Raw genomic sequence first — 15,777 nt, 5'->3', positions numbered from 1 at the left:
CAGACTAGATGATCTACCTAGGTCCCTTCCGACTCTAGCTACTATGAAACTATGAAACTATGACCAACTGAACAACCCTCAAAATAAGCTCCCCTCCACTCCCTTCCCCCTCCCATTTTGAAAACAACACCGGGAGCGGTGCTGGGCTTTGTCAGCCAAATCCTGCTCCCAGCAAGCACAGATGGAAGTTACGAAGGACACTGGACTTTGGAGCACCTTCATCTGAATCATCAGGTAATGAGAGTTCAGATTTTTGTGGTATCAGGCCCTTTTAAAGCATTCTTCAGCCATGCGCTTGTGTTCACAGCTGTAGAGCACTTTCAGAGGCCAGACTGGGCAAACATTGTCACTTCTATCTGTGCCTACTATTTACACTATAAACCATGATACCCCCTCTCCTAGAAAGATTTTTCTTGAACCACACACACAAGACTTCATATGACTAGGATTTCATTTTCTCAATCTTTTTTGGTTAAGATTATGTTTTTATATTAGTGCATATGAATCAGAGTGCCCATAGCCAGGCATTAAGATACTAAATGGCAAACTAGTGTAAACTACACTATTAACTGCATGAGAGACAGAAGGTATCTCATTCTCATATGTTACCTCCTCTTCTTTCTCTCCCTCTCCCCTCTGTTTTATCTTTCCATACGCTCCCCAGTGAGCTAGCAGCAAATACCCGAAGTGTCCTGAGAAAAATATTCTTATGTTCTTCCATCCTCAACTTCTGGGGAACTGGAAGACATTAGGACTTCAACTAGAACATTGGTCCTGAACTCTGATACAAAGATGAAGCCCCCCCAGTCGATCATATTTGAGGCCCTAATCTCCCTCCAGCAGAAAAGAAAAGGAGCTTTTTGCCTCTTTCCCAATCCAAAGTCTCCTGGTTGCTACCAATCTCCCTCTTAAGGGTTACCCTAAGAGAGACTTCTCCTTCAAAAAAAAAAATCTCTGGGATAAAACTGCTGCGCCTACAAACAGAGCCATGGACACTCTGAAAGGACATACAACAATCCACTATCCTTGACCCCCTCTGCTGTGGTAACTAAATATTATTTCTTCCCTTCCTGTTATGCTTCCAAGTCACCAATGACCTGTGACAGATCACAAGACTGGCGTGGCCATTGCTAGGTATCCAGATATTAAACCAGTCACTCAAAAGTTATGCAAATTGTGTATTCCTGTTCAGCTGTTTAGACATACGGGACTGAATTAAAAATCCAGTTGTCTTAGAACTCAGCCTAGATAAGACAGAGGCAAATGTTACTCAGGGGATGAGGAACCAGTCAAGAACTGCACCACTTACTCGTATGAAGAGGATTTTATCTCCCAGCCTATACCGCCCTTCAGATAAATACTCAATTGAAAACCTATGGGAACAGCTGCAGGGAGGATCTTCTGCTATGTGCTTAACCTAGGTTTAAAATAAATGAGAGAAAATTTAACGTTTTATTGCTATTAATATTTTTAAAAGATTAGGTTATGGTAATTATTGGTAAATTAAACTACTGAGAAGTCTTGTAAGCAGTTGTAAAAGAAAGTTAATAAATACATCCCCATCGAGATACTTTTCCTCCCTAGAAGATCCCAACAGATAGAACTTGTACATATAATTTGAAGTAAAAAATGCACACAGACATGCAAAACATTATCTTTCAAGAAAGACAGGACATGGTTCTTATTTAGCAGTTTTTAGAGTTCCTTCTCCCACATGTATTTTCCTTCCTTTTCTTAGCCCACTGAATGATTTGTTTCCTTCAGTTTGGGTAGCACTGCCAAAATACACAGCTCCATGAAGACAGCTTTCTTTTTGGTCTCAAATACAGTTCCACCAGATGGCTGGGACTACATGCTCAAATAGTATTTAGCAGAACTAGGTCTCATTCTGGTCTCATCTGAAGAGGTTTTTAACAGTACATTTTAGGAGGAGAAAAAGCCATCTATGGAGGGGTCAAGAGAGAGACAAAATGAAAGAAGCTACACATGAATTAGCCCCATAGTTGAACAAGAGAATTGTTTGTTTTAAGGGGAGAGGGTGGAAAGACAGATATGGAAGAACAACAAATGACCGTTATGTAATGGAAGTTCAAGACCATTGCTAAGCTACAGTATTACTTAGCCTTTAACAAGAAACAACCTTCACATGTCATAGTGGAGTTGATCAGAAGACTCTGTGGTGGGAAAAATCCCCACCCAAAGCCAAACCTATTTTAAACATTTAAAGACTTAAATATTCAAGTTTAGACAAAATAGAGAAGCTGCAAACAGGCCTTAAGAGATTTATTCTTAAGCAATGCGAGTCATTTCCTTTCCTGAATGAAGGAAAATTTCCTCCTAGTTCTAATTAAAGAAACTGACTCAAACAATTCTAAGATATTTTACTAGTGTTGAAATGCTGCAACTATGACGGTCCAGGAAAAATGAGAGGCAAGGATTTCTGTGGGTGATATCTTTTATTGGACCCACTTAGCTCATCCAAATCTATCCCAACAATGCAGTTGGTTCAATAAAAGATACCTTGGAGATGCAAGGATTTTTGTGGGTGATATTTTAAACAAGTTTGATTCCTCAACAGGTTTTGCCATGACAAAACAATCCCAAACTTCAATTTGCTATTGTGACAGGGGCCCATGCAGGGCTGGGTCTCTGTGTTGGCCCACCCACCTGTTTAGGGCAGTTTGCCCTGTCTTGTCTGCCATGACTTGATGTAATAAATTGGATGTTGAATGTGGAAGGCTGCCCATTAAATGCTCTGATGCCTAGGGCATTGTACATGGCTCCAACCTTCCCTATACCTTGCCCCATGCCTCGCAGGTGGCATTGAAAATTGGTAACAGCTCTGGCCCAAGGCCGGGATAAACTCTGCTCCTTGCTGGGCCATTAGCATTCTAGTCTTGCACTCGGCCCCCTCTTACAGGGCCTCATTCATACTGCCCTTCAGTGGACCACTCCCAACTCACCATGGATCCGTGCAGCCCTTTGGCCCTACTCTCTTCCAGCTTTCCTACTCACACTCTAGCTGGCACACACACAGCCCTTCAGGCCCTGTGGCTACCGGCCTTATGCCTCAGACTGGGCTGAACTCAGCCACTAGCCCCTCTCCAAGAAACTTACTCCTGTTGTAACCCACATAGGGGTTGTTCCATGTGCAGCCCTTCAGGCCGCCCCTGCAACCCTACTCTATGCCTACCACACACAGCCCTTCAAGCACTACCATGCACCCTACTCCGTGCAGACCTCCATACAAATATTTCTGCCCCATCGCTGGAGCCTCCAGGGTCATATACCCTATGGGCTCAGGTGTCCGCAGATGTGCCTCACCCCCTGTGCCTGTTCCTGCTCCAAAGCTGCCCACGGGGCAGTGGTAGCTGGGGTTATAAGGTGCCCCTACCCACCTTTCACTAGGGGCGCAACTGGCCTGGCATTTCTGGGGAACTAGCCCCACCATGGGAAGTCCCACCAAGCCATCCTTCCCCAGCAGGGTGTAGTTTTCAGTCATGCCCCAGGACCAGGAGCCTCCTACCATCCCCACAGCTCCTGCTCTTACCTCTAAGATGTTCCAAGCAGCTCCAGCTGGGAGGTGTTTTTTCCCCAGCTGTTTGCAGCAACTGCTGGCTCAGCCTGGAGGATTTGAGCTAAAATAGAGGCTGCTCAGCCCTCTCCTCCACTCCCTGGGACCGCCTGCAGTCATGTGACCGCCTCATCAGGGCTGCCTTGTACCTGCCGGCTGCCTGCTCTCAGCCCTTAAAGTGGCAGGCACCAAAGGTGCTCTGCCACAGCCATGTGTATTAAAAAGGCACAACTCTACCCTGTTTAATATTAAATACACTGAATGTCATTTAAGAACAACACAGAATAAAGCTTACCCATCTAGTATGCCACGTTGCTTTCAATGTGTGGGCTGTGTGCTCAAGAACACACAAAGCCCTTGGATCCACAAGTTTGGGTATGTAAAGAGAGGCACAGCACACCCCAAAATCAGGCACGAGTCATTTGAAGCCCTCATCACAAACAAAGACATGTCCAGTACTTACTGCTTCATGTAGCTCCCCATGGTGACAACAGGGCTTTGGGATGCTAACAGGTGTTACAGGTCCGGAGGTCATTAGCAATGTTTCTTCTAACTCGATTTCCTTCTCCAATTTTACTAGCACAGGAGGTTCAACTCCATATCTGAACACAAATACAGATAAGATAGTGGGAAAAACAATTTCATAATGAAACTAAACAACTGGAGAAAAATATATTATAAAGGAAAGAAAAGGAAAGAAAAGATGCAATGAATAACTGAAAAGGGGAAAGAAAACCATTCCCAGAAAAGTCCAATCTATCAGAGGAAGAATGATCTAGGTGTTCCAATAATAGAATTCAGGTTAGGGAGATTTTTACTCAGACATTTTCTGAGTTGGTTAGCAACATCCTGCTTTTGGCTGAGTTATGTTCAACAGCTAGCACACATCTGTTCCCAGTCACTGGGCCACTGGGGAGAAGCGAAGAGGACTTTGGAAACAGCAAAAGTTGGTAAACATTAGAAAATCCAAATTACAGGAAAATGTTAAGAAAAAGTTCATTGTATTCCCAATGGAAGGCAAGAGACCATGAACATGTTTAAAAGTTTTTAAAAATTAAAGAATTGAAAAGTTTGGGGTATTTAAAACTCTTAAAAAGCCTAAAAAAAACCCTGGGGTCAAAGTTCCAGTTATAACCTCCTCTCTTTACACATGGGGGTATCCTCTTGATATTGATGGGGCTGACTAACATTTAGCCATATTGGTACAACCTATATTAAGAAGCAGTATAGATCTGCACCTTCCCAAGAGGAACATCTGGAAACCTAAGGCACCTATTCACAATGGTGGGGATATTTCCTTTAAAAAGCATCCAAGCTGTAGGCACGGTCTGACAACAGAGCTGCTAATTAGTTTCTTTTTGGGGGCAGAAAATATTTTGGCTGTGCTTAAAGATACAGTGTTATAATATGGTATACAAACCAACAGGATATATACTTACCAGAACAAATTTTTTGGCTTTTATTTAGAAAACTTGTTTGACTACATACCTTGATACTATGCGACCAATTTCCAGTAGACAGAGATACACCTGTCTTGGATCCTTATGCAAAACTAGAAAGGAAAAAGAAGTCACACTTCTTCCTGAGAAAGCTCTACCAGGTAAGACCTATAGGCTAAGTACAGAGAATGGCAGACTGTTGGGATCGCCACCCATTCCCTGAACCACCCTTGCATTCTGCAAACAAGCTACATTCACACATAGTTTTCAGGTGTGCAATACCATTAATAGGGGACATTTATTATGCACTCACTCCCCCAACCCTTTATTGCCTCCTTCATCAACCACCATTGCATCTTCCAGTCTCAAAACCTGCATCTCACCCAGGCTTCCTTTACAGGTCCTCAAATGGATCTGGTTTGGGTCCTCCACATTTGAATTTTAAATGTCTTTAAAACTGAGGATTTTTAAAATACTGAATATTATTCTCCTTCCTTTTTTCCATTTTGCTACTGAAAGCAGGAAACAGAGGAAAGCAGGGGAAAGGATAAGACAAGGGAAACTAGATTTGTTGTTAAAAAAAATAATTCTTGAGGTTTTTTGGGGGGGCGGGGTTTAAACTCACTATTTTTTATGAAACGGTTAGGATAAAATCCCAGAAACATTGTCATTGTTTATACAACTATTTATCTCTATGGCAGGTGAAAATACTATGTAAAAACTAAAAAACAGTTGAGTGATTACTCACAACAGTGACCTAGAAAACAATATTTAATGGAAATGATCAAAGATAGAAATCTAAAAATGACTACATCTGCACAGTACTGTGTTTGACAGGACAGGCTTGACTTTTCAATCTCTACTAAATGTGTTTAGTAGAGAGTGGTTACAGACAAAGGCAAGCTAACTCTGTAGACTGACTGGGGATAGACACTATTATTTCCAATGAAATTCAATGCACTAATATCAATTTGACATTCACAAGTGAGACAATTTAAAATAAGACTGGTTGTCTCCCTCCAAGATGCCAATCATAATCCTCAACTAAGAAATCCTTATAATTTTTCAAAGTTGTTTTGCTTATAAAATTAGTTGTCTTGCCTAGATTTTTTTTTCACATTATCCTCTTCTCAAACTCCACTCTCAATGCCAATCTATATTTTAAAAAACTGGGTCATGGAGGTCTGGAATAAAGTTGACACAACATGGTCCAAAATAGACATACATTCAAAGTTTTTTTTTCTTATTCTGCTCAAAGTGCCTTTTCTCTGAAAACTAAGTCATGACTTTCCCTCAGATCTGTGTAGAAGCCTCGTGGTGTTTTACTAACCATTATTGAGCAAGATGCCTGGCTTCTTGTTAAAGCAGAAGCAGGAACAGAGTATCCAGTCACAAGCAACTGCCCACTTTTTCACTAGGCTGGCACCATTTACCTTCATAACCTCCTGTCCCTTTCTAAAAGTATCTGCTGCAACGTGTTGACAGGAAAGGATAACTGCCAAATTTCAGAGGCAGTCCTTACTATGTTACTCAGGAACAGCTTGAAAGCTTAATGGGGCACGAAGAGTAGCCACCTTTCCACTGAAGCTCACAGGACAAGAGAGACACTGCATTAGCATCTGTGCCACGCAACCTGTCAAATACCATACATAGACTTCAAAACACTGTTGGCCCTAAACAGAAAGATACAGCAGAGGAAATCCTTGCCACTGGAAATTAACTTCGTTTTAAATCATCCATTTCAGAGGGCAATTAACGTTTTCAGGCAACACAAAGACTGAACTGAAGAAATTAAAGGAACCCAGGTCTGTTATGGTGACATCCCACTGTTTTCACAACTTAATACTGAAATATGGGAGAAGGTTTGCAGATCTAACAGGAAAAAAAATCACTTTCCTAATTAAACCTGAAAACCAAGCTATGAATATATTGTATGCATGTTTTCTAATTTCATAGGAAAAACTGTCTCAAAGAATAGGAAAAGTCACCTTCCCTGCTAGCAATGAGGATTTAAAAAGAATAGTTGACCAATAAAATGAGCTGGCAGTGATTGGTGCCATTTTAGTGTCATAAGCATTATCAGTGTATATGAAGGGTTATATAAATCAGTAAGTAAATCATCCCTACGTGCTTCATTTTTGCTTACTACTGCGTATTTTGTGTTCTGTTCAACATTCATTTCGTAATATTACAGGAGTATCCTCTAGGTGCCTTTGTCCACAAGGGTTGGGCTACTCTGTTTCTATTCAACTAATAGGCAATGCGAAAAGAAAGAAAGAAAGAAAGAAAGAAAACCACCACATTTAATTGCGATACAATGAATGTCCAATAACTTTTCTTAATGAGCAATCAAAGTGTTCATTCCATCTGGGAAATGAATCTGGCAGCTGTTGGTTACAACGTACAGACTGAACACTAGAGGCACAAGCTCAGTTGACAAGCTTTGTTTGCATATCCACGTAGTTAGAGAGAAAGATGCAAGGCATTTACAGTCGCACCAGGTAGTTCCTGATGTAAAATGTTAATTACCAACAGACTCTTGGAACTTCAGGCACAGAACCCCAAGGTAGCCATCTAATTTAGTAATCATGCATTCATTATTCTGAGCATTTTCCACAGTGAATAAGGGATGTTACTATGTATTGACTCCTGGTCCTTATGGTCCTCTAGCACTGGAAAAAAAAATTATGAAAAGTTTGCTTTCCTTTCAATTAGCCTGGTGGTTTTTTGCTACGAGGGAAACCATGTGATAGTTTGCCGTCCTATTTTTAGATTTTGCCTCCTCCCAGATGGCAACTTATAAGCCTGGAAAAGAATCCTTCAGTCAAATTAGATAACATAACAATAAGGTTTGATCCTGCAAACTTTCTTATATAAACAGTCCCAGCAGAGTCACAGTCACTGCTTGCCTGACAAGTAATAGCTGCAAATTAGGCTCCAGATAAAAGAGCTTTGTACAGTCAAACTTAAAGAAATATAAATCAAAATAATTGCACAAAAAAGAAAGAGTTACCTAAACCTTCTGATTCAAAGAGATAAGTCTCATCAACGCCAATGCATCTACACCAGTTAAGAAAGTTGGCTGTATTATCTCTAGCAAAAAAGGATCCTGATGGAGCATCCGTCTTGCATGGGACTTTTCTCATAGGAAAATCCTGTCAAGAAATTAAAAATATACACATTTATATCAATATTTTAAAATGAATTTTATGAGGAAAAAAAATCTTGCGTCTAAAGTATAAAAATGGGAGTTAGTCATTCGAACTGATGCATCCAAATGAAGGGATAGCTAATGCAGGGGGAGTGTATGGTATGCACAAATGTGTACACACATGGTTATTCTGCCGGAGTTGAGAATCAAGATAAGGAAAAAAGGTGACCGCCACTGTGGTAGCTCAGCCTCGGATTTGGCCTCTCCTAAAGGAGCAGCTACATCTGCCTAACCATCTCCTGAAATGTGAGAAAGGGAATTCAGTTGATAGCTTCCTTGATCTAATTCAGGGGTGCCCAGTCTCCAGCCTGCAGGCCAAATATGGCCACGCAGTCTTGGAATCTGACCCACAGGGCTCCCCACAGGTTGAAAAACTTGACAGCAAGGGAGTAGTGGTAGTTAATACTGCTACCCCTCCCCCCTGCCAAATTCCCAAGCATGACAGGATGAACCAGAGCCAGGAGCTGGGCCATGGTCCTCCCCCCACATGGTTGGCTGGGGCCAGGCCACTCCCACTTCCCTCCACCCAGCCAGGCTGGGGCCAGGCCACACCTTTCTCCTGCCTGGCCAGCCTGGGGCTGGACCCTGCCCCCTTCCCCCATATGGCTGGGCCCCCACGCCCTTCCCCAGATGGAGCTGGGCCACACACCCTTCCCCACACTTGCCAAGTTGGTGCTGGGCCATCCCCACCTTCCTCCTGCAGAGATCGGGGCCAGATAATGTCCAACCCTCCTGCTCCCACCCGCAGGGCGAGGCTCCCTTCCCTGGTGCAGCTGGATCAGGCTGGTCTCCTCATCCCCCCACCCCTGTGCAGCTGGATGGGGCCCCACAGCACCTGCCCCAAGTACTGGATTGGGTCCAGCCAGATCCAGGCCACGGACGGACCAGGCACTACCATTCCAGACCCCTGGGCAAAAAGGTTGAGCACCACTGATACAGTCAATCACTGTTTTGCTGTCCCCACCTCCAGACTCCATGCTGCAGCAGCAGGACCCCACACCCCCAGCACAGTTCTGCTTGAGAGGTATTGGCATTTCTATCAGTTTATGAAAACACAACAGTGAAGTTAAAGAACAAAGTTCATTTGAGAAAGTTGAACAGCAGAGTAATCTAAACATTGATAAAAACTAACAAGTGCTACCAGCCCATGATTAACCACCTTCAGTAAAACACATGAGTCTTGGCTTTATGCAGTTTTAGAAAAATCACCTTCACGCCAATTTGACTGCAATAGACTTTACGATGGGTTAAGAATGCTTTCTTCCCAGTTATTTCCCATTTTTCTGTCCATGTTAAACTATGTTACCAGGGCTTGTTTGTTTGTTTGTAACTATACAAAAAGTGCTCCCAAGGAAGTAAAGGTATGAATCCGATGATTCAAGCCCTTCCCTCTCTCAGGGGGAACTTGATAAACTATATGGCAACTTTCTCATTTCTGTATACATCCAAGCACTATTCCAAATACTCTTTCTAGCTCAAGTATACTGGAGAACATGTTGCATATAGTAATAATATTTGTACAGGTGCTAGGTTCATGTCCTGAATCAAGGTTTTTATTTTGTATAAAATGATAGAGCATTCCTACCCCCGCCCTCCACCCCTAATTTCTGCATAGTCTTCGTTGCTAAAATGTGTTTAAAGCGCCAGTGGTATTCACGCGTTGGCAATCTACTTGCCTACCAGCAAGAGTCACAGTCAGAACATGAAGTCCTTCAATTGGAAGGTTGCCTGTAAAAAGTCTGATTTAAGTTAGAACCATGCAAGAATTCTGAAAAAAACCTTTAGAATTTGACCCACATCCGCTTTGGAGCACATTACTTGAACTGTCCAAGCCATCTGGTTTTTTTTTTCCCCTATTTTCCAAATACAGAGCATACAGAATACAGCATTGATGAACTTCTACTCTCTGTACAAAGTCAGTTTTTATTGGCCTTTTTCAGGAACAGCTAAATGTCATATGACTCACCCGCAAATCCTTTGAGCTACAACATTTCTTAATTGTGTTTTGAAGAACACCAACCAACTGGCAGAGCAGCACACCATTATCCAGCTCTTCCAGCAACTGTTCTGCAGCAACTTCTTTTCCTAGAAATAAACAGTGGTAAGAAGTAACTCACACGGGCCTTATAGTGATAATTCAGACACTGCATTCCTCCATTATGAAGAAACATTTTGGCTTTAGTCCGCAGAAGTGTGATAGTTATTATTCCACCCAAATTTTTTTTTAATTGGGTTCGACCACATTAACTGATGAACTTCAAAATTTTTTTTCTACTTTATGCATTTAGCACCAATCAATTGCCACTACACAGAATGTAAGCTAGCTTTAAAATGGTACATTGTTATATTAGCATTTGTATCATATCGTCTCACTCCCCAGTTGCCTGTTTCTGCATGTGGCAGTTTTAAACCATAACTTCTGAATCTAAAAGAAAGACCTTTCACATATTAGAAAACAAAAATGTTTGTTTACCTGTGAAACTACTTATATTAAACTGAGCTTAAAATCTGATTAAAAATGCATTACTTAAAGTGTGACTCTTAAATAGGAATTATAAATAATGTTATTAGTTCATCTAACTGATAGATGGTAGCTCATAAAACATGAAACTACAGCAGGCATTGAAATGCCACTACCTTCACTACTTATGCCGAAACACCTTAATTACTCTTCGCAATATTATGGATATGAGAAGTCAGCACTAACTGAGACACCAGATTTTCAATTTCTTTAGACAGCAATTTACCAAACAATCCCGATAGCCAAATTGATAGGTCTTCCTGCATAGGCACCAGTGTTGCTTCATGCCGCACAGATATCCATTGGTCATATAGGCAAACATCTGCCAAGCCGGGGCCATGTCTGGCAGTCAGAGGACATCGTGGGCTTAAAGGAAGATCATCTCCAAACCACACCTAATGAGAATTTCAATGAAGTCAAACATATTAACTGTAGCATTTGCAACCTCTAACAATAAAATCCAGAAATTCCTTAATTTGACTAATAAATCACATGATAGAATAAGAGTCCTCATCTTGCTAAAAAACCACCCACACGTATTCTTTCTTTTAAAGTAAGATACAGTTTTGAATCTGGATTCCTAGGCTTAAGCATGATTCTAGTGATTTAGAAACCCCAGCACATATTTACTTACTGGCTTTATGGGATCTGGTCCCTGATCCCATACTACACACGCGTGACAAAAGGCACAATTTTGAGCTCAGGATTTAGAACCCAATTGTGCTATTACTAATTGCTACTGCCTGAGATTGTGATCCTGGGCTGCCCCCTGCATGGGCAAGTTAAAATCTGGGTGCCCAGAGCCCTATTTGCAAGGCCAACAGTCAGCTGATTATCAGCCCCAGCCCAGACAGCCTGGGGTCTAATTCAAGACCCAGGGCTGTCTGGGCACTAATGCCAACAGTCAGCTGATTGTCAGCCACAACCCAGACAGTCCCAGGTCTGGTTCACCTGCAGTTGTCCAGGCAAATATGCAGCCAACTGCCAGCCTCCATGGGTTAAAGGGTTTCCTCCACCAGGGACTTTAAACCTCATGCCTGGTAGCTCTAGCATGGCTGGTAGGAGCAGGGGATCAGAGGCTCCTGGTCGGGGAGCGGGGGAGACAAGGGGTTTCCCCCTAGAGGACTTTAAAACATTAGGCTTCTGGCGGGGTGCATCCGATGCCCTGTGCCTGGCAACCCTGCCAAAGCTGCTGGGCAGCAGGTTTCATGTTCCCAGTAGTGGAAGCCCTTCAGCTCCCCCCACCACCAGGACCTTCTGATGCTCCCACATCCAGCAGCCCTACCAGAGATGCCAGGCATGGAGTTTAAAACTCCCCAAAGAAAGAAGCCCCTGCTCACAGCCTCTGATCCCTTCCCTCCTTTCCCAGGGTAGCCCCAGGCCCTATTGGAGAACCAGAACTGTCCTGGGGGCAGATGCTGACAATCAGCTGATTGCTGGCACTGACACTGGCCCTGGGGCAGCCCCCAGCTTCTTGGAAACTAGGCTGCCCCAAGCCTGTGCAGACAATATTGTCAGCACGCTTGGTAGAGAACAGGGCTGATTACAACAATCAGCTGTTTATTGGACACCCGCCCTAGAGAGCTCTGGTATATGGACATGGCTCATAGAAACAAGCCATGTGTTCTACTTTATTTGTGGAACATTTTTTATGGCTGGTTTGCCATGTGATGGTGCTTTAATTGGGTGCATACATAGCACCTTTGCCATTTATCCTGCAATCAACATGTTAATTGTGGCATAAATTCAAGAAGTAGAGAGGGCCTTAGTGTTATCCCTCCACATGTTATAAGAAATATTTTCTTAACGGTTCCTAATTTTTAAAAAAACTACTGTACCTGCAATTTGTAAATAACCATTCCATTTACAAAAACTTATAGCAAAATTAGTACTGGATCCACAACATGAATAGACAGACCTACAAGTTATTATTTAATGTATTGTATCTCATCTCAAAATCAGGTTAGATTTCCTGGGACTTTTTGCTTAATATTGTGATTTTGCGGAGGAAAAATGTGTTACCCTAAACAAGAGCATACACTTTAAAGTTAGGCTTCAGTTCTCATATAACTATTATATATTTTCATACTACAGGGGAATGGTTTGATATTGTTGTTTAAGAAAGCACAAAAGAAACTGATACAAACTTTAGCATGATCAAGATTCTTACTATGTCCCAAAAAAGTTTTTCCTACACATTTCAGTAAACCAACCAACCAACCAACCAAACAAACTTTTCTTCCATAGAATAAATCATTTTGAAAAACTGAAATATTGAAACATTCCACAAAAAATCTCTGTGTATTTTAGAAACCTCACCATTTGATTGGCTCATACCATGTCCTAGAAATCACCAATACCGACACTTAAAGATAGAAAGAAAGGTCCCCTCTGCACAGAGGTAAAGTTGTAATTGGATCCATTGCACAACCCATCCCACAATCACGCTTCCTGCCATTCACTTGTGGGCTTTCCCTGTATCAAGGAGCAGGCATCCACAGTTGGGAGCCCCCTTTGCTGACAGGATTCCCAGTCATGGGGACTACATGCACCCAAGACCCAGAGAACCCTGTTATCTGTGGGGTCCCTAGGTCCCAGCTGCATGTGAGGTACAGCTGGGACCAAGAGACCCATGTGTCTCACACTCCCATGGCTCAAGGACTGCACCCATTGCCAAGAACTCTGCGAGCTGATGTGCTCCCAGCTGCAAGGGAGACCCTGCTACTCATGCAAATTAAAGCCAGATACCAATCCACTATAAACTTAGTACATATTTTTGAGGTCTAACTTTATATCTGGTTGGACCTTTTTATTGCTTGTGTAGTTGGACTCAAGGTAACTGCACAATTAACCAGTTAATTACATGACACTTGTAACGCAAGGACAGACAAAATACAGCTTTCGGGCTGCATCTGTCCCACAGCTGAGTGTCCACTAATTAAATGTATGCAGCCTGCCCATGGCTGTGCCTGCTGTTCTCTTCATGAGGCCCTCCCATGCCCGAAGGTGGAAGTGTAGCATGCACACTGCTACCAGGGCAGCATACTACGCTTCAACCCTTGGGCATGGGAGGGCCCCAGACAGCACACAGATTCTGGGTAAGGCCACTGCTGCCACTGCCTGGGGAACTGCTCAGTTCCCCTGGTCTTCAATGACTCCTCCTCATCTTCCTGCTTCAGCAATATGGGCAGCAAGTAGGGAAGCAGTGGCAGGCAGAGGGCAGCTGTGGCTGGATGGGAGTGTGAAGCGTGGGCTGGCAGAAGCATGGAGCCCAGATCAACCCGGTTCCATCATGTGGGACTCCCCATGGAGCTCACACACAGCTCCCAAGACTCAGCCAAAGTCATGCACCACACGAGAGGAGCCCCATGCAACGGAGCTGGGAGCCTTCCCTGTTTCCTGCTGCCAATGTGCAGCTCCCAGGACTCTGCCAGAAGTAGCGGGGAGCCCAGCATGATGGAGTCAGGCTGGATCAGCCCCACTCCCTGCTTCCTAGCAGAGCCCCAGGAGCTGCACATGGCAGCAAGGGGTGGGACCAAGGCAGCAACTCCATTGCATGGGGCTCCCCCTCATGTGGTGCACAACTGGCCGGATCCTGAGAGCTGCACATGAGAGGTGAGGAGCCCCACACAATGGAGCCAGAAGCCTGACCCCACTTTCTGCCACCATGTTCAGGTCCCAGAACTGGTCAAAGCCGCATGCAGCTGGGGGGCTCTGCCTGTGTGGGCCATGAGGACCCCCCATTGCTGGTGGTGGCAGGGGCTGTGTCATGGTGGGGGCACATGAGTGAGGCCTCCACACCCCCCCCACCATATCCACAACCCCCCACAACCACATCCCACTACAAGCCCCACCATACACATACTCCCCCACACAATATACAACAGTAAAAGTTTATTTTGAGCTATTATGCAATCGCCTCTATATACACTATGCAAACACGTAAATCAGGACAAAAATATTTTTGAAATAAAATTAAATGGGTCATAGCAAATGTTTGATTTTTGGTATACGATTTGATTTTTTTTTTTTTTTTTAAACCAGTCCCAAGATGGCAACCCCCCTCCCAAAAGGAATACTTCTGGGGGCAAGGCGATAAACTCCCAGTGGCAAAGGTCAGGACTTCCAGTTCCAAGATGGCAACCATGGGCTGGGGCACCTGTCAAGGGGCGGGGCTACCTGTGCAGCCCTCGAAATCTCACCAAAACTCATTAAGTGCCCCTCCAGCTAAAATAATTGCCCGCCCCTGTGCGATCTACGGGTTAAAACACGAAATGAAATGAAGAACTTATGGCTTATATCAGTCCTGTCAGTGACTCTCTGTGTGATCTAAGGCAAATCTACTGTCTGTGACTAAGTTCTCCATTTCTAAATTAGGGATGGTAATACTTCCCTATCTCGTGGGATGTCTATGATGCTTACAGCAACTTCTCTGCTAAATGCCCTAAGATCTATATAAGGCATTTCTCATTTATGCAAAGTGCCAAGTACTATTATTTATTAACAATGTCAATTACCTGAACTGCATCCTGCATGGTCATCTGTATTTACATTAGTGACTTTCACTGGAAGTGAAGAAAGGAAGAGAAACAGTATTAAATTATTTTTAATGGAATACTCTTTCATTTCACATATCTGCAAAAAACCAAAAAACATATTTTTCTTTAAAATATTATATTTTCAGTCAGCTGTTCTAGACTTTTAATAGCAATGTTACTATTGAATAAAATAGTCTGTGAATGGTAAGACAATACAGGTGCAGCATTACAAACCAAATAATCAGATATTCAACACTGACAGGAAGTTTAATATTTGAAATAGTGTGTTTAAGATTTAATCTTTTTCTAAGTTCTAAGGTCTTAAAAGCCTCTAGCAGGTGGCTAGCCTGGTAGAAGAAAGGACTTCTAACCTAGATTTAAAAATGTCCTGTGCTATCTCTGACCTTGTTTCATCCATAGATGGGCAACTCAGCAAGAACTGCCAGGCTGAAGAGCAAAGATGCCGAGATAGGACTACATTTTTATACTCAGTT

The 15,777-nt window shown here is 43.1% G+C and overlaps 1 protein-coding gene across 1 annotated transcript in view; it reads right to left on the bottom strand.

Annotated features, from left to right (window-relative positions):
* GAS2L3 (growth arrest specific 2 like 3) overlaps window positions 1-15,350 on the bottom strand; it is a 21,437-nt gene extending 6,087 nt beyond the window's left edge. The window contains exons 1-7 of the mRNA XM_019545136.1: window positions 15,263-15,350; window positions 10,972-11,140; window positions 10,191-10,309; window positions 8,027-8,168; window positions 5,063-5,126; window positions 4,038-4,176; window positions 1,310-1,417 (exon numbers count right to left, since the gene is read on the bottom strand). Coding sequence (XP_019400681.1) covers window positions 1,310-1,417; window positions 4,038-4,176; window positions 5,063-5,126; window positions 8,027-8,168; window positions 10,191-10,309; window positions 10,972-11,140; window positions 15,263-15,286 — 765 coding nt within the window. The 5' untranslated portion in view covers window positions 15,287-15,350. The remainder of the gene's footprint in view (window positions 1-1,309; window positions 1,418-4,037; window positions 4,177-5,062; window positions 5,127-8,026; window positions 8,169-10,190; window positions 10,310-10,971; window positions 11,141-15,262) is intronic.
* Between the last annotated feature and the right edge of the window lie 427 nt (window positions 15,351-15,777).

The sequence above is a fragment of the Crocodylus porosus genome, unplaced genomic scaffold (genome assembly GCF_001723895.1).
Source record: "Crocodylus porosus isolate Cpor-Errol unplaced genomic scaffold, CroPor_comp1, whole genome shotgun sequence".
NCBI lineage: Eukaryota > Metazoa > Chordata > Crocodylia > Crocodylidae > Crocodylus > Crocodylus porosus.
The sequence above is the reverse complement of the archived record's forward strand: the minus strand, read 5'-3'. Positions and strand labels throughout refer to the sequence as shown.